Consider the following 21,519-nt stretch of genomic DNA (forward strand, 5'->3'; position numbering starts at 1 on the left):
TTTGAAAAAAAAAAAAAAAAAAAAGTGTATTTTACCCCCCAGAAAATTATTTTTACTGGGGGACCCCACTCGAAATGCGATTGGGCTAGTTTTGGGCTAGTTTTGAGTAGCAATTGGGCGGGTTTTACTGTGAAAACCTGGCAACCCTGGCTATGACGCACGTTACTATAGAAGAATAAAACGCCATCAGCATGTGCTAGTAAAAAGAAGAGCATGATGAATCACACTTTGGCAGTGTGAGTTTTCATGTTTGCTGAAAAAAAGTGAAAGTGGTGAAAGAGGAAGGAATAAGAGCTTGAGGTAAGCAGTTTTATGTTTTATCGCAATGCCGCGTTGATTTGATGTCGCATTTTTATTGGCTGGTCAGTAAACGTGGGTCGTATCAGCAAACACACTGGGCGATGATCATGCTGAATTTCTGACACTGTCAGAAAATGATCTTTGGTCACAAGACCGTGACAACGGCCATCTTTGAACCTCTCTCACTGTACTACACAGGACCACCGACTAGGAGCCACGATCACAGAAATCACTACGATTGTTTCACGATGCTAATCTTTTGTCTGGGACAGCCAAAAATTGTGCAGTGTGTCTCGGGCTTAAAGTGTCATGAAACCCCGTTTCAGCACTGGTCTTTCACACCTTAGATCTGAAAAAGACTCCAGAAATGGGTGTGTAAAACTGTGGAAAAGTGGGAGTGTATAGGGTGGGAAGAGGGGAGAAAAAAAACAATACAACAAACCTACAACACACTCATTAAACAGACAAATGAATATTAAAATATCTTTAAAACTGAAAGAATAAAGGCAGTTACTTTCAGTTATTCTTCTTTGAATTTTCCATCTGTATCGTTTGCCGTGTATCACAATAATCCATTGTGTCTTCGTGTTCATGATCAGACGTACCGCTGTATCAGTTTTCTTCATGTTTGGAGCACGAGAGAATATGAAACATGTTCACATAAACTTAAAGCACGCTGGATATGAACTATGATCCGCGCAGCGAGTGTTGTTAAACTCATCACGGCATTCAGCTCAGAAACTGCTCTCTCATGTGCGCTCCACGTGTTGTTATATATTCAATATTGTTACGGTCATGTTTACAGAAATTAACTGACAGCCCTAAGCTCTTTCATGAGATTTGAATTCTCCACTGTAAGACGACCTCATGCATAATACAGCGCAGTGATTGGCTCATAATAGTTCATTCTCATGAATAATACTGAGAAAAGCTCGGAAAACTGATGACGTAGACATGTACTCTCCAGCCACGGCAGTCAATCACCACTCCAAATTAACGCATATACGTCACTCTTTGTGATGTTGGTTCAACTTTGCTTTTTGAACCGGACGAATGAAATTGCTCCAAAAATGAAAAAATAACTACCTTTTCCTTAATAATAGACATGAGTGCTATTGTTGTTTTCACTGATGTGCAACCTGTTCATATATGTTAACATCTCAAAAAAAGTGTTTTAGGGTTTCATGACACTTTAAGTCTAAAGGAATTTTTCCTGCCTTTTTTTACAAGTCTAATATTTTACCTCAAAACGACACATTATGTGGGGCGCCATTAATGTCCATAATGCAAACAGAGTGGGACGAGTTACAACCAAAAGTTTAAGGGGCAGTTCACATGTCCCATTCACATTTATCCTATGTCACATGTTTAATAATGGGTATCTCTGTACAGCTATGATCAGCTGTTCCCTCATCTAGGCTGAGCTTTCAATGTTGTTACGGAAAGTGTGAAGTTGATTGGTTGGTTTTTGTCATATGACCCGTGGTGCGTTTGCAGCATTCTGAAAAGTTTAGATGTTTTCACCTCGCTGCGGTGCAGACACGCATGGAAAAACGAGCGCATCGCACCTCATGTGCATCGCGATCGCGTCACTCTCTATTTGCATGCACTTGCCACGTGTCTTCATTTGAAATAATAAACTTGAGCGTGCAAAAGACGCGATATGTGAACGGCCCTAACACTTCAGGGTTACGGCAGGGGACTCCAACCCTGCTCCTGGAGAGCTACCGTCCTGCAGATTTCTGCTCCAACCCCAATCAAACACACCTGAACCAGCTAATCAAGGTGCTCAGGGTTACTTGATAATTACAGGCAGGTGTGTTGGAGCAAGGTTGGAACTGAAGTCTGCAGGGCGGTAGCTCTCCAGGAGCAGGGTTTGGACATCCCTGGATTAAGGGCTTTAAGGCTCGCCTTAGCAAGCAATGCTAATAATCTTAAAATGCTTTTTGAATGGCATCAACCTACCAAATGAGGGCCTTTGATCGAGTGCTTCTTCCTTGTAATTTGTCCCCACTTGCGATGGCAGTCCTGTGTCTCCGCCTGTGCGTCTCCAGGTAAACCTTTTTGGCAAATGCCCGGCCACACATATCGCAGGCGTGAAGGGAAAAGTTTTTCGTTACCCTAACCTCCGTGCAGGTCTCCTGGCTTCTGGTGATGGGTGGCCCCTTGATAACATTATGACTGCGAGTGACATGTGGGTTCTTGGACATTTGAAGGTTCTTGTCTTGTGGTGTAAGTGGAGACTCGAGTTTGCCTGTGTTGAGCGACGTTAGAGCGGAATGCTTTCGCGTGTTTGGAGATGTTGGGGATTCTTGTTTCTTCGCTTTGGAAGATACAAGAGGATCTTGTTGACAACTTTTAGGAGAAGCTGGTGGGTCTTGCGTTTTATGCTCCCCGCTACCCTCTTCTTTTGAATTTGTTTTCTTGGTTGTGCTGCTGAAGACGGCATCAGCTGGTTTCTTCACTGCCTGGTTCTCCAAGGCAGGCATAACCTTAGCCAGATAACGTGATGACTTCTTGTGCACCACTGTGATATGGCGGATGACATCGCGCTTTCGGCGTGACTCGTATCTGCAGATGGGGCATCGGTAAAACTTGATGTATATGCTGTCGTTTCCATCGGTGTGCAGCTCGGCAATATGCTTGCTCAGGTTCTGACTGGTACTGAACTGACGTTTACACAACCAGCAGTAGATCCTCTTAAAGTCAAAACTCACATCGTGGTTTCCATCATCTTCTGAAGCTTTCGAGAGAGACTCTTTCTTGGGGTAAAATTTATCTCTTCTCTTGTGCTTTGATTTGGCCTTCTGAGAGCTGTTTTCTAGAATGGGCATCTTATGAACGATTCGCATGTGCCGCCTAAGCATTAGTTGGGAGCTGTATTTGCGTTTGCACAGCTTGCAGCGACAATTTGTCAGGTTGTACTGTGTCTTGTCTTGCTTCAGAGGAGAGCTTGGTGCTTTCGCTGGAGAAGGAAGACGAGTGTCAAGTAAAAGAGGCTGGCCTGGTCTTGTGGCAATGTCCGGCGTGATCAAATCCCGTTTCAAACCACGATGGACCTCGTCAAAGTGGCGACGAACATTGGCCTTGGTGGCAAAGGACTTTTTGCACACTGGGCAACTCTTCCCAGAAGAAGATGGTGGTTCAACAGGATGCTTGTCCTTCACCATAGACAGCAGGCTAATAGGCACTGTGCGCGTCTCTGTAAATTTGCGTAACTCCTCCATCCTCTGCCAATGCATCTTCCGGCAGTGGCGTCGTACGCTGCGTCTAGAGCTGAAGTCTTTTCCGCAGAGGCAGCAAGAGATCCTCATCTCCTTAACCTCAGAGGCGGCACTCTCCTCTTCTTCTTCCTCCCCTTCTATCGGCTCAATCTTTATTTGCTCTTCGCAGCTCTGACTTTCTTTAACAGGAGGTTCTTCAGGTTCAGATTCCATCTCATCTTCAAAATCTGACTGTTGGACCTTTTTGGGTGCCAAAATAGATTTGCGTTGATTTTTCTTCACAGGTACCGGGATCATAGTCTGGGGTGTAGGGGCTGGGTTTTCTGGCATGTCGGGAATTTCCACTAGTGCCACTTGTTGGAACACGGCATTAGGGTTCGTCTCAATGGCCTCCAGCTGAATGACATGTTTTTCTTGGTCTTTCTGTGGATAGATGGCTTGAAGAAGTTCTTTGATAGCTTGGCTCTGCCCACCTTGTGAAGGCTCTGTAGAAAGTAATAGCATCACAAAATAATAATCTTATTAATAACACTATTATTCATGGGGCCAACTGTGTACAAATTTAAACTATATTTGCACCACAAAGTGAGTGCTTGTCCAATGCATAGCTACAGTTTTGTGGGTGGTTTCAAGGGTATTGCTAGATAGTTGCTTGAGTTTTCTGCGGAATACAAATTTTACTTTTTTTTTTTTTTGTCAATACAATGAAAGTCAATAGGGTCCAATGTGTTTTTGGACCTCAAATGACTTGAACAGCTGATACATTCTTCAAAATATCTTCCTTTTGTGTTCTGCATGAAAATGTTAATTCTTTCAAGCTTCAAACAACATAAAGGTAAGCAAAGACAGAATTATTTTAATTATATGCCTAGGTTTTGTTTTTCACTGGGAAAAATTCACAAGTCTGATCACTTCATAAGTCAGAACGCTTAAGTTGTTGTACAAACCATCTGACTGAGGTTGTCGGGAAAAGCAGTAGAGCTCCTTGTGAGTGACCAGATTTGGTAGACAACGGAACAGACTTCGCCAGATTTTGCACTCAAATATGGTGTCAACCTCCTTCAGCAGCATGTGTTTGAGTTGAGCTGTACCTGCAATAACAGCACATATTGAAAGCAAACAGTTATTATTAAGCAACAACAAACATATTATGTAAGAAAAATATATTGGAGGGAATCTCATTGGTCCAAAATCTCACTCATCATAGTTTTCGACTTTTCAGTAAGAACAGAAAATGCCTTGATGCTGGCAAAATGCCATAACCAGTGAATAAAAGAACTCTACATGAAATGTATTTACTGAATGATCAAAGTTCCGAGATTGAAGTACCTGAGCGAAAACACTCAATGATTTGATGAATTCCCGACTTGGAGGTCTGGAGCTGCTGCTGAAGCAGGGGTGGATCACCGGGCTCAATCGAATGGACTAAAACAGAAAACAAAACTTTAGATTATGCTTTATGTAAAACAAGTTTTCACATCAATCTTCTGTTGAAGTTCCACCATTCAGGTAAGAGGACAGCAAATGGTTTCAATCTGTTGTATCCACCTTATTCCTAAACGCTGAAGTAAGCCTATGGGCGAGACTTCCGGTTCATTAGCCGCTATAGGGAAATAACGAGAAGAATAACAATGTGCAGTAAATGGTAAGACTGTTTACACTACAAACCACTGTGTTCATAATTAAGATAATACACTAAAATAATATGGTAAGACACAGTAATTTGCAGTATCAAGCAGCAAAACGAGCGGTTTTGTACAGCTAAAAATAGCTGGAAGCAAATGAGAACGGAAGCAAGACCCATAAAATTTACAAATGGTGCCTATTTTTACGTGAAGAATAAGGTGGATAAGGGGTAAAAGTAGGGAGAGTAACGCCATCAAAAGAGTAGCGTGCCCATGGAAATACAGATCACAGAGGACACCACATCTCCTTTTGGTTTCACACCCCAAAAACTTCATTATTCCAACCGGGGTGCATTTCTACCTTTCATTTACATTTTAATTTGAATTAAAGCCACATGTAACTCTACTCTTTGCTCACCTAAACATGATACCAACTTTAGTGCATGACAGCAGGATGGATTACACATATACAGACCCTGGATAATAACTATAGGAATAAACTCAATGCTTGAATAATTGCATTTTGAATGTGATTAATGCAAATGTACAAGAAAATGTAGAATTACTATGTAAAGGCAGTAGAATCTTGAGGAAATCTTTTAAGAAAAAAAAAACAAAACTGAAAATCTTAAATTCAAGTTCCTATTATCTTTTGCTAAAATAATTGTAATTCCAATGAATGAATGAATAATGCATTCATCACTAGAACATAACAGCAATGAATCTGTGAATGGCATTCTTGCCTTAAGGCTTTCAAATAAACCAGCAGAATGTAAATCTTTCAAAAAACATCTTTGTCTAGATGAAACTACTCAGTGTTTAGTTATCAGAGACATGTCCAACGAAGACTGGAGGGAAGTGAGGCCAGAACCGAGGCCAGGAAAAAATAAAATAAAATAGTAAATCTATTTCCCCACGGACACAAGCATCTTTTGGTTTGCAATTGCAACACTCCATCATTCTTTTGGACACCTGCAAGACTCTGTCATTGTTCCTTAAGGCAATTCTATAGTACACTGTTAGTAGTGATCTCAACTTTCCATGTATATCTACCAACTGAGAGTCACCTGGTAAAACCGTTTAATCTAAGGGGACTTCTGAGGATGTGTAAATTACACCTTCTCATCTGACACCAGGTACGAGCGGTTTTGTACAGCTAAAAATAGCTGGAAGCAAATGAGAACGGAAGCAAGACCCATAAAATTTACAAATGGTGCCTATTTTTACGTGAAGAATAAGGTGGATAAGGGGTAAAAGTAGGGAGAGTAACGCCATCAAAAGAGTAGCGTGCCCATGGAAATACAGATCACAGAGGACACCACATCTCCTTTTGGTTTCACACCCCAAAAACTTCATTATTCCAACCGGGGTGCATTTCTACCTTTCATTTACATTTTAATTTGAATTAAAGCCACATGTAACTCTACTCTTTGCTCACCTAAACATGATACCAACTTTAGTGCATGACAGCAGGATGGATTACACATATACAGACCCTGGATAATAACTATAGGAATAAACTCAATGCTTGAATAATTGCATTTTGAATGTGATTAATGCAAATGTACAAGAAAATGTAGAATTACTATGTAAAGGCAGTAGAATCTTGAGGAAATCTTTTAAGAAAAAAAAAACAAAACTGAAAATCTTAAATTCAAGTTCCTATTATCTTTTGCTAAAATAATTGTAATTCCAATGAATGAATGAATAATGCATTCATCACTAGAACATAACAGCAATGAATCTGTGAATGGCATTCTTGCCTTAAGGCTTTCAAATAAACCAGCAGAATGTAAATCTTTCAAAAAACATCTTTGTCTAGATGAAACTACTCAGTGTTTAGTTATCAGAGACATGTCCAACGAAGACTGGAGGGAAGTGAGGCCAGAACCGAGGCCAGGAAAAAATAAAATAAAATAGTAAATCTATTTCCCCACGGACACAAGCATCTTTTGGTTTGCAATTGCAACACTCCATCATTCTTTTGGACACCTGCAAGACTCTGTCATTGTTCCTTAAGGCAATTCTATAGTACACTGTTAGTAGTGATCTCAACTTTCCATGTATATCTACCAACTGAGAGTCACCTGGTAAAACCGTTTAATCTAAGGGGACTTCTGAGGATGTGTAAATTACACCTTCTCATCTGACACCAGGTGTCTGAAAGATATGGAGCATTTTACATTAACTATGAGAATAGATGAGAATATTACATAGTAAATTAAACAGGCTATTTAATACCATCTGTGTCCACAGTTCTCTAACTTGTAACATTATTTATTTATATATATATTTCCCCAATTTGAATGAACTTTACATTTAAATATTTAAATAATTTCTACATTTCACATTAGTGGGGAAATTTTACTATAATTAGTTTTGTCAAAGTGGAAACTAGAAAAGTTAGTAAATGCAGGTTTGAATTAAAGAAAATGTTAAACTTATAGACAGCATTTGCTTCTAAAATATTTGACATTTTTTAAACATCACAAATAACGGTTCATTCATTTATTTCCACTTGTGTTTACACCTCAAATCAACAACTCTATTCATCAAGCATGAATAATGAATAGGGGTAATTGTGTATTAAATATTTTTTTACAAGCTAAAACAATACAATGCTACCCAAACAAATCTTTCTGCATTAAAAGCCCATCTTGATTCTTTTCAACAACAAAGATTCTCTTGCATTCAACTTTTATCTGGTCTGCATCTCGCTATCAGCCAGTATATGTGATCCTCTCTGCTTCAGAACAGCTTGTCTAAATTTATGGCCATAAATTACTATAAAGACAAACAACTCCAGGTCACTGAAATTAGCGGCACTGTAGAACACAAATAACAACCCGCTGAGCTAGAAATCTTATTCCAGCATTGATAATTATGGAAATATGTGGTAAACACATGGGAATGTGATTGTCCAACATTAACAACCAAGTCGCCACAAGACATTGCATTTAAATCGAACTACATTGATAGATCTCTGCAATAAATGCATAGAGAAGACATCAATCTTAATTTCACAATGCATGTGGGTTGGCAACTACTTCTGATTATGCACAGATATCAGCAAGAGGGGATAACGCAGCATCGGATTATCAAGAAAATACATCCAAACCATGAAAGTCCAACGTTCTCAACTCATTTTACTTCTGTAATGGGATGCATTTCTGAGTGCAACAGGATATTTAACAAGAAAAAAAATTTAGGCAGGAGTTAATTTTATCAATTTAGAATTCATTGGATATTGAAAAGTGGGCGTTGCATACCAAAAATAAGCCAAAATTTAGAGCTATTCGTAACGTCAGCCTAAAAGGAACATTGTTTTCCACTTTGGATTAACTTGCACTGACAAATCATGCATAATAAGACTAGGAATGTGTATTTAAAATGGAAACGGGTCAGTTTTGATTTCATATTGACTTTGAGGTGCTGAGTTCCTACCTGGATTTTTGCCACAAGGCTCTTGAGGGGTTTCTGTTGTTTGGCAACAGCAGGCCTGAAGTGTCTCAGTCTGGCAGCATTTGTCACTAGTCCGGCTTCCCTGATCTTCGCTGTTAGTAGCCTCCATCTCAGAGGCCTCTTTTATTAACTTAAAAAGACAAATCACAAAGTTAATCAGCAGAGCTGTTTCTTCGCAAAGCTTTTGATGGAGGAATGATTTTTATTCCCGCATGCCTCCTGAAATGGCAACAAGTTCTCCATCAGCAAAAGCAGAAATTCAAAAATTGTACACAGAACTAGAAATATTTGCTTGTAATAAGTCGACGATGGTTGTTTATGCAGGTATTGACAAAGACAAACAGACATTACTGTCGCTGTGATGATCGTGTGATGATGAAGACCTTTCACTGCACATTTACCAAGGAAATACATGTCAAGATGAGGCATAACGGCTATGTGCTAAAAAGGACAAAACAATATGAATTATGGAAATGTCTGTCATGCATCAAACAAACATCATAATTGCCCAGATGTAATGGAAAGGAGGACTCCTGACAACAGGACAAACTGAAATGAAATTGCATCAGAGGTGTTAAATATTAAAGAGATAGTTCACCCAAAAATGAAAATTCATGTCGTTGCAAACCTGTCTTTAGAACACAAATTAAGATAATTTGAGCGGAAACCTCTCAGATTTCATCAAAACTATCTTAATTTGTGTTCCGAAGATGAACGAAGGTCTTCGGGTTTGGAACGACATGAGGGTGAGTAATTAATGACAGAATTTGTCATTAATGTAATAACTATCCCTTTAATATAGCGGACCTTTTCCAAAATCATGTGGACATGAACTCTCAATGTTATTCAAATTAGTCTAAACATGTATTATGAAATATAGATTACTGTCACTTTTACAAAACTCTTTAGATTCCAACAAGCAAAAACAGACAACTATACACATATCTGAGTGGAAACAAGGAAATAATCTACATTTACTTACAAAAAAGTACAATGGTCATGGTCACTATAGCTTGTGCCAAAATACCATAGTAACTTACACTACAGTAAAACTGTGGTAAATTGGTTAAAACGCCACTAAGAACGTGCCTCAAAAACGTAAGAATGCATAAAAAAAATACCAATTAACCGAAAAATCATAACAGCTACAACTTATTTTACGTATTATTCAACAGATTGTAGCTTAACATAGGCAATACATTTCATATTAATATTTCATTTCTTTTAAATTCTTAATTTTTGGAAATTTTGTAGCTTTTGCATTCATTTAAATAGTATTGTGGTGTGACTAGTGCTTGACTTTACTCATCAACTGTCTTTATAGTCGTAAGTGTGAAGGCAGCTGTAACTGTGGTATTTGGGCGGAAACTGTAAGTTAGTTACCATGGTAAAAGGTATTCATTGATGTGCTACCGTTTACTGTTGTTTTAACGTAACCTGTTTGCTCATAAAAGCGCAAATGAAATCGATAACATGTTGTGTTGTGATTGTAAAGGATGTTACACCTGACTGTCCTGCCCAACCATTCGCGAGGCAGGAAGTCGCAAGCGCTGCGAGAAAGAGCACGTGTCCGTGGCCAACCGTACAAATGAACATTAATAATGCTTCACAAAACCACCTTCATGCCTTTATATGCCGCGATTCAGCTGATGGCAGGCAAATGTGTTCGATACGAGTGAGTCGTATTGTGTTTGGCAAATCAATAAATCGCGTGTACATCTGACTATCCGTGTGGACTCGTGCCTGAACAAGTACTTTGCAAACTTCATAACAATTGAAGAAATACCAATAACACTAAAGCGTGATATCTGCGTGCGAGTGCAAGCATAACAACCGAGAACGTCTTGAAATGACCATCACCACCCAAATGCATCATTTGGCCACGTGACCGGAAAAATAATCATTTAAAATAATAGACACGCGATCTGTGCCAATCCCTCCTGAAACTTTGGGATTAAACGCGTTATAGCCACTGAAATCGTTATTAAATTATGTTTTCAATAATCATAGACTAAAAATTCAGATCTTACGGTTGTTTCGAATTGCGTGGTCACGCGAGCACATTTACCAGACAAAAACGTACATATATCACGCTTTCACAAATAGATCCATTAACATTCAGTTAGAGAGTAAATTCACACTTTTAAAGTACAAAAACGCACCTAACTTGTTTAAAAACACACTCACATTCGCGAGCCCCCATCAAAACACACTGGGACCACAAGGGGCCAAATGTGAGAGAACAACGTAAAAAGTTCATACCCAAATCCAGCACTGACAGTCTCCAAATTAAAGCGAATACATGCAACTGCAACGTCTGGATGACCAGGATAGACATATTAACATACGTTTGACTGACTTGCGACGGAAGATTGTGGATGCATGTGTGCGGGAACGCGCGAGGCCATTGGCAGCACGAGCATCACCAAGTCCACAGTTGCTAAAAAAGAGGCATCTGACCACGAAAGAGAGACTCTATCCTAGCCTATCCCTCGGATAACACCGAAAACTGTGCGTTTGCGTTATCCGTGGCTATTACTGTGGTTCTAAAACCTGTTGGAAAAGCAGTGGTTTGCGTTCTCCCCTATGCGCAATTTAGACACGTCGTGGCGCATACACAGTTCATTTGGCCAAACTGTTTTCAAATGTAAGCGCAGGTTACATCGACGGGTTTTTTTCGGATTCGGATTCAGGCTGTTTAGCGTTTTCGTTAAGCAATTTGCATCGCTCCATTATTCTGTAAATCTCTTTTACACGGTTACATTGTCAGGCCAAATCTCCTCTATTGCGGACCACAATGGGCCAGATTAACTTGATGGAGAAGGAGAGCCCTTGTGCAGAATGGAGCTTTTAAGCGGCATAAGAAGGACTGATGCTTACCAGGGAGCGAGTGCGGCGTAAAGGCGGGCTGAGGCGAGAGCCTGATACAAAAGACGACGTTGCCACGAACTTGCAGTGCTTTCCGAACCCAAACCCAGCAAAATATGAAATCGCGTCCTCAAAGTGTCACACACCGAACACGCTCGAGCGGATTTGCGCGATTATAGGGCACGTCCGAATGATAAAATGCTGCGCTTTGCGTCGCTGTGCCATCTTCCCGAAGCCGCTTTGGCGCACAGGTCTGGTGACCCTTCCGCCTTTACGCGTCCTCTCCTCTTCGGTGTTTTGTTATGAAGTGCCATATTCGCTCCCAAGTAGGCCCGTGGACTCGCTCTATCTCCGCGGACGGTCGTGGCGAGTCCGAGTCAACTCTCGCTCCGATCTAAGCGCTCGGAACAAGTGCGTTTTCCCCGGTTGCACAGCCAGAACGAACGGTGACGCCATTTTCTGTTGAGAACAACCACGCTCGCGCAGGATAGGAAACGACACTGGTCCGCTGCACGATTCCGGGCCCGAGTGGGCAACTCCCGCGGTGGAAATCAGCCGAGATGTGTTCGCGGAGTTCTTACCTTTTGGAAAAACAACGCTGGCTTTCGAGTTGAGACGGTCGGACTCGGTCTGGAGGTGGTTTCTCTCGCGCTGACGCTGCCCTCTCGGAAGCTGCTTTTGTGCACCGCGAGGACCTCTCGGCGGAGAAGCGGCTGTTGCGCAAAGGAGGCAATGGATGTTCAAGACCACCGAAATGTGGCACCCGATGTTGTCGCCGGGTTGGTGCTTCACATCTGACCCCCCCGCAACCCGTGCCACTAAGTGAGGAAATTAACGAGCCGTTTTCACTTCGCACGCCCAAATGAAACCGTTGCGAATGCACCGATTCCGAATCCAATTTTGTCTTTCCTTTGGCGATTAAGACGTCGATTCAATTTATGGAAGATATATATAAAAAGCCTTTATACAGATATCTTTCCCAAATCATATTATAATTATATTTTAACTATATTTGGATTCATTTATGAGGAATTTTTAACTACTTGTTATGTTTGTTTAACTACTTGAAATCTTGAGAAACTTCTTCAAAGTATGTTTTTTTTTTTTTTTTTTTTTTTTTTAAATGTTTGTTTTATAGCAAAAGCAGATAACTCCACATTTCATGTTTTAGAGTTTAAAAAGCACTCGTTTAATCTTTGTAATCTCGTCCTGGAATAAAATTAGGCCTTGATAGACCTTCAAGTAGATTTTAATATCTGCGTTTGTTGATTTCGATATTGTTGTGATGGTATGACGTCGAGGGTATGGCAGTTTTTGTAAAAAAATCGAATAAAAGTTGGACTCGCTAGCACAGTAGCTAAGTGAGTTAGCAATTAACTTTGAATTTTTAAATAAATTGATTGTTTATTAATTAAAATAGCCTACTGAAATAATCAGTTTTGGTAAGGACACCTAAATCTCTCAGATCATTTTGTCAAAGTTTAAAAAAAATTAATGACATTTCTGTTCTTCAACTCTCACTTATTTACATTATATCTTAATTTATTTTTCAATTTCTTTGATAATTATATAAATGCCAAATTAGTTGAAAAAAGGTTTTAAGAAAAACAACAATTTAGAAGGGAAGTTAAGAAGTCTGGGCGAGAGACATGCCCAAAATTGAGGAACTGTGGCAAATGCATAGCATTTAAAAAAATCTTAAAAATTAGGAAAATTTTAAAAAGCACAATAGAGAACATAGTTTCAATGTAAAGTAGGTAAAATTCTACTGAAATCATGAAAAAAAATAATGTTTTTTCTTTAAAATCATCCTGGGGACAGAATATTTCTCCTAATGGAAGAATCATCTTAGTTTTTATCATCATCATCATCATTATTTATTTTATAACATGACCGTTTACGATTATAGCATTTACAAGAAATAAATCCTAAACATAACATAGTAGTGGCCTTGAAACACTGAAAGGACATTACAACTCTCCGTAACGGAGTGAACACACCTACATGTGTTCACAACTTTCAACTGTTGCCACCAGAATTAGCATGTCTTTGTTCCTCCCATTGAACTGTTAATGTAAGCAGTTCTCTGTCACTCTCTCCACTGAGTGTCTGCATTTTGTACGTGTAATTACTAACAGGTTTGTTTAGGTAAACTAGTGTCCAATGATAAATGTAGCCTACTACTCTGAGTTCCATATCTTACTGATATGGAAAAATATTAATTACATGAGTAGACTTTTCTATATCAATAAGATGTTCTCATGCATGGTTTGCATTGAATAGAAAGTATTAAACCAGACAACATCTGCAAAGAAATGCTGCTAGTTTTCTTCACTTTTAATAGTAAATTTTCAATTTAAACTCTTGGTGATTTTTAGTGGATTTGTGAAATCAGTTTACACAGCTGTAGTTTCTCACATTAACCATCAACATAAAAATAAATAAAAAATAAAGCTTCCAAAAGTGAGTTTTCACAGCAACGCTGTAGAAGATCTATTTTTGTTTCTCCACAGAAACTGTCACAGAACAGTTAAAAACCTTTTCCACTATAAAGAACCTTTTGTCCAATGGAAAGGTTTCATGGATCTTAAACGTTCTTCAGTGTTAGTTTTACTACATTTGATTGCAACTTTTGATACAGTTGACCATTCTATTTTAATTAATACATTGAGAACATACATGGGTCAGGGTTTTGGGACGGTGTTGGATTGGTTTGTGTCTTATTTATCAAACAGGACATTTGTAGTGTCAGTTGGAGATGAAGTATCCCAACGTACTGAAATTTTATGTGGAGTTCCGCAGGGATCCCTTTTAGGACCAATTTTGTTTTCAATTTACATGCTTCCAATAGGTGATGTAATCCGAAAACATAATATAACGCTTAGAAGCTTGTTCTAAATGGTGTTTTTCCGAATAATAAACAGGTAGTAAGAAATTAGGGTGTTTATTTTGATACTAATTTAAATTTAGAATTTCATGTCAAGAAATCAATCTTGTTTTTATCAGTTAAGAAATATTTCTAAGGTGAGACGGTTTTTAAATTTTAAGGATACAGAGAAACTTATTCATGCTTCTATTTCTTCCCGTCTTGACTATTGTAATGCCTTGTTTTCTTCTTTGAATCATCATAATTTATCACGTTTACAATTAGTGCAGAATGCTGAAGCCAAATTATTGACACTAACAAAGTTTTTCATCATATTACACCTGTTTTAGCTTCTCTACATTGGTTACCTATTTATTATAGGATTGATTTTAAGACTTTATTATTGACATATAAAGCGTTAAATGGCTTGGCACCTATGTATTTAGCTGAGCTTCTGAGACCGTATGAAACAGGGAGATGTCTTAAATCTTCTTTTAAAGAATTGCTGGCAGTTCCAAGAACTAGATATAAAATCAAAGGAGATAGAACATTTGCAGCCAACAACCACAAAGTATCAACCCCAAAGTAATACTTTTTATCTTTACTTTGCACCATATATTTAACGATTTATCTTTTTAAACCTACACATTTTTTTGTTCATTAAAAAAATGATACAATAAATGTGACTTTTTATTTTAACTATTTATTTAGTTTTTTTTTATTCTAACTATCTATTTTAATATTTTATCCAATGGTCACATCTCATTTTGGCAGTAATAAAAGTTCTAGATTCTCACTGAAACTGAAAATGTCTAAGTTTGTGGCTTATGTAGCCAATCTGATTATTGGAAATATGGTATTTACAATTGAACTATATGTTAAAGAAACAGACAACTTCATTTCAAGTTAATCATTTTCAAATCAGTTTTGTACATTATTCATTCATTACATTTAGTGCACTTCCAGCACATTTATTCGCAGGTAGGATGTAATGTGACATATGCTAATTAATTTTCTATAATTGTATAGACACACAAAGTAGGGTAAAGGCAGAAGAATATATTTTTTCTTTTCTTTTTTCTAGCTCAGTTCGGGTACTAAGGTGCCTTTGACACCATTAATGGTCTTTTCTGTGTGTCTCTGTCCCTGTTAAAAGGATAGGTGACTCAGGTAACTAGGACTTCCATTGTATGGACAGAAACAGTTGATGGTCACAGAATGTTGATTTTGGGGTGAACGATTCCTTTAAATGTCACCTTCACTTGTATATACTGTATGCGTACCAGATTTCCCTAGTCCACCAGTATCCAAATAGCTTTACACTATACCCCTATACAACCTGGGGCCATAACAGTTTGTTTTGTATTGCATATAGTTATCACCTAAAAGAAATGTTTAAAATAATTTTGATATAAGGAAAGACGTCATTTCAGTTCTGTAAAGGTTAAATCTTGCATAAAAGCTTATGTAAAAATAAAACCCATTTTCATAATGTATGAAATAATGCACAAGGTCAATAAGGGGGTAAAATTTGCATCAAGAGCTTTAGCTGCTACTAAATAATAATAAAAAAAAACACTTTCAATGTGAGGTCATTGTTACAACTCACTCAAACTGTAATATTAAAGCTCTCATGAATTATTCAGCATCACTGCATCGATATGGAGGCCTACTGTATATGTTATAAAATATATTTATGCTCTGTGTTGATTTGTTTACATTTTAATTTTGTCTTTGATGTTGTTCACCCGAAAATAAAAACTAACATCCCATTGATTTCCATGGTTTGGATAAAATACCATGGAAGTCAGTTGGGACCATCAACTGTTTGGTTACCAACATTCTTCAAAATATCTTCTTTTGTGTTCAGCACAAGACAAAAACTCATAGAGGTTTGGAACAACTGACAGAGTTTTCCTTTTTGGGTGAACTGCCACTTTAAGGTTTAACTATAGGACAATTGGTCTTTACAAAGTTGGCAAAATCTGACCCACACACATAGGACGTGTTAAAATTGAAGTGGCAAGAAATTATGACGTGAAGATTTTCAGTTTGTATTAGATACTTGTTTTATATAATTCATTTATATATGCATACATACAGTATGTACTGTTTTCTATATAAAAGCAATTGTAAAGATACTTAGGACAGAGTTCTCCTACAGCTGGAATGTTGCTCCACTTCCGACAAGCCCTTCTGTCCTAAACAGAGAATTAGAGAGGTCTGGATAAAGCATGAACAAAATGCACAGACACTAATCTGTCCTATTCAAGGTATCAAAACATGAAAGACATAACATACAAAAGACATATACATATAAAACAATATATATATATAGCCTACAAAACAATACATGGGCATAGTGAATGCATTAGGAATTGGGTCTGAATTCAGATCCTTTGAATCTTCAAATGATGCTATATCACTCCAGCAGCGGTTATACTTACGCCTCTCTTATGAACGTCTCTTGTGATATTCTGTCATCACTGGCTCCTTCTGGGAACTCATTGAAATTCTTGATGCCAAGTGTCTTCAGTGCTGTTGGGAAGCCATGTTGTGCGTATACAGAGTCAGACCATTAGTAATTCTTATACTCATGAATTGTAAACAAAATAACTTAAGTTTACATGGAAATGTACTGTAAAAGTCGCAGTGCATTCAGGTCATTATCAGGGTCAGTTGTTTCCCCGTGACTTAGTACTTATACAATAAACCGGATACTGAACACGGTCACATTATTTGATAGATTTAAAGGAATAGTTCACCCAAAAATTAAAATTAGCTGAAAATTCAGTGACCCTCAGGACATCCAAGATATAGATGAGTTTGTTTCTTCATCAGAACAAATTTGAAGAAATGTAGCATTACATAATTTGCTCACCAAAATATCATCTGCAGTGAATGGGTGCCATCAGAATGAGTGTCCAAATAGCTGATAAAAACATCAAAATAATCTACAAGTCACCAATCTATCAATTAACATCCTGTGAATCAATCCATTAACAAATACATTAAAGGGGTCATATGATGCTTTTTTAAAGATCATTATTTTGTGTATTTGGTGTAACAAAGATGTTTTTAGGTTCAAACTGTTGCTTTTCTCTATCCATTATATTGCTTTCTCCAGTTAAAAAGTTGTCTCGCCTGAATCAGGAGATAAATATGAACAGATCAAGCACCGTTTACAAGCGAAAACAGTCTAAAACAATTCTAAACAAATATGTCTGTGGATTTTAATGTGAGAGGACAGCACAGGATTTTTTCACTAAAGGAAGTGTTAGTATGGATTACGGACTGGAATTTTGGAATTTGCAGTAACAGGTTATCATAAAAATGCCTTAAAGGGTTAGTTCACCCAAAAATAAAAAAAATATTTTATTAATTACTCACCCTCATGTAGTTCCAAACCCGTAAGAACCTTTGGTCATCTTAGGAAGACAAATTAAGATATTTTTGACGGAATCTGAGAGTTCTCTGACCCTCCCATAGACAGCAACACAACTACTCTGTTCCCAGGTCCAGAAACGTAGCAAGGACATCGGTAAAATAGTCCATGTGACATCAGTGGTTCAACCGAAATTTTACGAAGCTACGAGAATACTTACCCCAGAACGTAATCAATGTAATCAGCGCTGTTTAGGTTCAGCATGCGCGCGCTTTCGACTGAACGCAAATAGCGCTGATTACATTGATTACGTTCTGCGGTACTCTCCAAAATGGCCGAAGATGGTAACTCGGGGAGAAGAATTGCTGAATAAATTATTTTATTATTGTTTTCTTTGCGCACAGAAAGTATTCTCGTAGCTTCGTAAAATTACAGTTGAACCACTGATGTCACATGGACTAGCCTATTTTACCGATGTCCTTGCTACGTTTCTGAACCTGGACCTTTGTGCTCCGAAGATGAATGAAGGTCTTACGGGTTTGGGACGACATGAGGGTGAGTAATTAATGACAGAATTTTCATTTTTGGGTGAACTAACTCTTTAATGATTGATTTGTTTCTTAGAAACACACTGTTTGAACTCTCATTCTGACGGCACCCATTCACTGCAGAGGATCCATTGGTGAGCAAATGCTAAATGTAAATGTAAATGAGCAAATGTAATGCTAAATTTCTCCAAATCTGTTCTGATGAAGAAACAAATTCAAATACATCTTGGATGGGCTGAGGGTCAATACATTTTCATTTTTGGGTGAACTATCCTTTTAACTTTGTTCAAGCAAGTAATGTAGAAGAAAATTGTAAATAAAACATTCTTTTTATTTTTAAATAGTTGTTCATATGAATATCCACCAATGTGCAAGTCTCTATTTGATGCCATTACATTTAAATAGGAAAACTATTGCTAAAAACATTAATAATATGTGTTTAAACAAAAATCCTTAAAATTTCATGGATAATTGGCATAATTTTTCTGGTATTTAAGCACTGGTATTTTGCTCAATCAGCAACTATGAAGCCTACTTAAATTTATAATACAATATAATATAATATAATATAATCATTGAAATTCTTAATTCAAAAACAATGTTTGTTGATGTTTTTTTTTTTTTTCAAAACATCAACAAAAATTGTTTTTGAATTGAGAATTTCACTGCTTATATTATATTATATTATATTTACATGCATTTGACAAACACTTTTATTCAGATGACCTCCTTTATATTTTACTGTAGTTAGTTACAGCACAGCTTTTCCCAAAATGACAAGGTCTTTTACAACCTCTGCAACATTATGGCAGTTTTACCTTCTTTGTATTGACTATAAGTGATAAAGCCTTGATGGGAAGGATCCAGGACTCCAAACAGCGCTTCTAAGTTGGACTCGTTAAAGAGACACGGAGGCTTTCCTGGATGAACTTCGGAAACTTTCAGCTTTTCAAGTTGGTCTATCAGAAATTCTCTAGGACGGTCTGTAACGGCAGAATTCATGAGATTGGGCATTAAGCTTGTCATTATTTTTCTGTTTCCCAAAAAAATTAACGGCAAGAAAGCAACTGGTTACTTCTCTAGATGTCTAACTTACACACTACAAAAAACGGTCCTTATTTATGACATCAAACTTGCCATTTCAAATTCAAATGTATGCTGATTAAGGTAAATGCGACACAGGTTACTAGGAGGTAGATGGTGAACTAAAGTAATCTACCAAATCTACTCGAGTCAGAAGTCCCACCTGGTCTGTAGAAGAAGAGCATACTAGTTAAATTATCCATAAACTCAATAATTTGGTGTTTCTCGAGGTATTCTGCTGCCTCTAGCTCCCGCGGCGATGACATCTTGGCCACCGGTGTTTATCAATGTTGCTATGATACCGCGCATGCGCAGTAGAGGTGGCAAAAGTCAGCGCCCTGCTGTAGCAAGAGTTACAGAGGGATTTTATTCATTATCGTGAATTATTAATAATAACTGAAGTTGTAATAAAGGAAATCGTCGTAGAAGACTGAAGCCAATTATTACTGAATCTCACCTCAGTTTAATATCAAGTCACTTTGAACGGAATCGTTCGACCAAAAATGTGTTATTCCACACCTGTGTGAAATTACTTCTTTTGCGGATCACAAAAGGAGATGTCAGACATAATGACAGCTTCAGGCACCATTTCATATACTCTATGGGAAAAGATGCAATGAAAGTGAATGATGATTGAAGCCTAACATCTCTCGTTTTGCTCTAATTGAGTGAACTTCCGGTCTAATCCTCTTCAATCTCATTGTCTCTTTAGTCAACCGTGATATATGGTCATGTATTGTGAATTGTGTGACCAGCTTCCACGTAATTTACATGATATTTACATAACTTTGCATTTTTGTGTAATATTAATGTTTAATTTTGTATTATTAAATACAATAAATACTAAACAGCCAACAAGAGATAAACAGCTCAAATATGACAAATGTTTGAGAGTTTTACAAACTGTAGGAAAACGAACCATATGACAGATTCCTTTTTTATTTTTTGCATGGTATGATTCTTTTAATTCCCACGCACATGAAAATGAGTCTAAACCGAGCACAAGTAGTTGTCTATTGTTTGCATTGCTTGTGGGAAAAAAAGTTTCTGAGTATAATTTGCCTTGTTTAACCACTAGAGGGAAGTGTTTGAGACCTGTATGGGATGAGTTGATCTAATGGTAGAGAGCTTGTAAAGGGGAAGTACACGAAAGTGATCATTGCAGAAACTGAGCATTTCTCCCTTTATTCAAAGGTATTGATATATTATATTATATTATATTATATTATATTATATTATATTATATTATATTATATTATATCAGTATTTTTTGCATTCTTTATGTTATGCATTTTCAGGGTGTAAGAGGCAGGGGGAACAAACCCTTAGTAAATCATTAGAAAATGTATTTTATTCACCTACACATAAATTAATATTAATAAACAGAGCAAAATCAATGTACATTTAAAAAAAACAAAAAAGAGTCGGCTCGCAAACGCCTAAATTAGTCGTCACAAATTCTAATCTTATTCTGTTACGGCTCTACGTCACGAAGTAACACATTTGCATAATGTCCGCCCACGTTCTACGTCGCCAAATTGCCCGCCCACAAACAGTAAAATTTCCGTGTGATTAACATCATGTCGAGAAGACGCTGTATCCTATGCTGTGAGAGTAACTTTGTTTTATCACATCTTATAATTACCACAAACTTGTTAACACTTGACACTTACCACTGAGAAACATCCTGCTCCAGTCGTGCTTGCGAATCAGTCTCTTGTCGATCAGCCACTTCAACTGTTTCATCATCAGACTCCGACTCGAATTGGTAAGGTACAATCGATACCATCTTTTCTGTATTGACAAGTCTCCAGGGCTGTCATTCCGTCATGGCAATGGGCGTTTCGTTTCCGACACGCGCTGTACGCGGTAAACCAATCCAGAGCCAGTCTCTCTACGGCTCTGGACCAATCACAAAGGACTGCGCCATCTGACCAATCACAGCAGTGAGGGCTCACGGAAAGGATGGGTTTAGAGAGACTGATTCTTTGAACTGCTTCACACGAGTCGTTTACGAATCATTTACAAATTAAGTCAAATTAAATCTATTTTTTGAGATAACTAACGTGTTTTTTGACCTTGCATGCATGTAAACCTGTTTTAGGAGACTCATAATACAATATTAGCAACCTTAAAAATGGCATAATAGGAGCACTTT

At 37.7% G+C, this 21,519-nt stretch overlaps 1 protein-coding gene and 1 pseudogene across 1 annotated transcript; both read right to left on the reverse strand.

The window, feature by feature from the left end:
* Nucleotides 1-14,548, reverse strand: part of LOC107659465 (zinc finger protein 800-like) — a 17,847-nt pseudogene extending 3,299 nt beyond the window's left edge.
* A 1,933-nt stretch (nucleotides 14,549-16,481) lies between these two features.
* Nucleotides 16,482-20,035, reverse strand: LOC107659474 (EF-hand calcium-binding domain-containing protein 10-like). The gene is made up of 5 exons (XM_016448427.1): nucleotides 19,819-20,035; nucleotides 19,525-19,702; nucleotides 19,097-19,261; nucleotides 16,793-16,883; nucleotides 16,482-16,546 (listed from the first exon to the last, which is right to left on the reverse strand). The coding sequence occupies exons 2-5, from the start codon at nucleotides 19,625-19,627 to the stop codon at nucleotides 16,504-16,506; spliced, it is 402 nt and encodes a 133-aa protein (XP_016303913.1). The 5' UTR covers nucleotides 19,628-19,702; nucleotides 19,819-20,035; the 3' UTR covers nucleotides 16,482-16,503.
* Between the last annotated feature and the right edge of the window lie 1,484 nt (nucleotides 20,036-21,519).

This window comes from Sinocyclocheilus anshuiensis, unplaced genomic scaffold (assembly GCF_001515605.1).
Source record: "Sinocyclocheilus anshuiensis isolate Anshui unplaced genomic scaffold, SAMN03320099.WGS_v1.1 scaffold387, whole genome shotgun sequence".
NCBI classification, from domain to species: Eukaryota; Metazoa; Chordata; class Actinopteri; order Cypriniformes; family Cyprinidae; genus Sinocyclocheilus; species Sinocyclocheilus anshuiensis.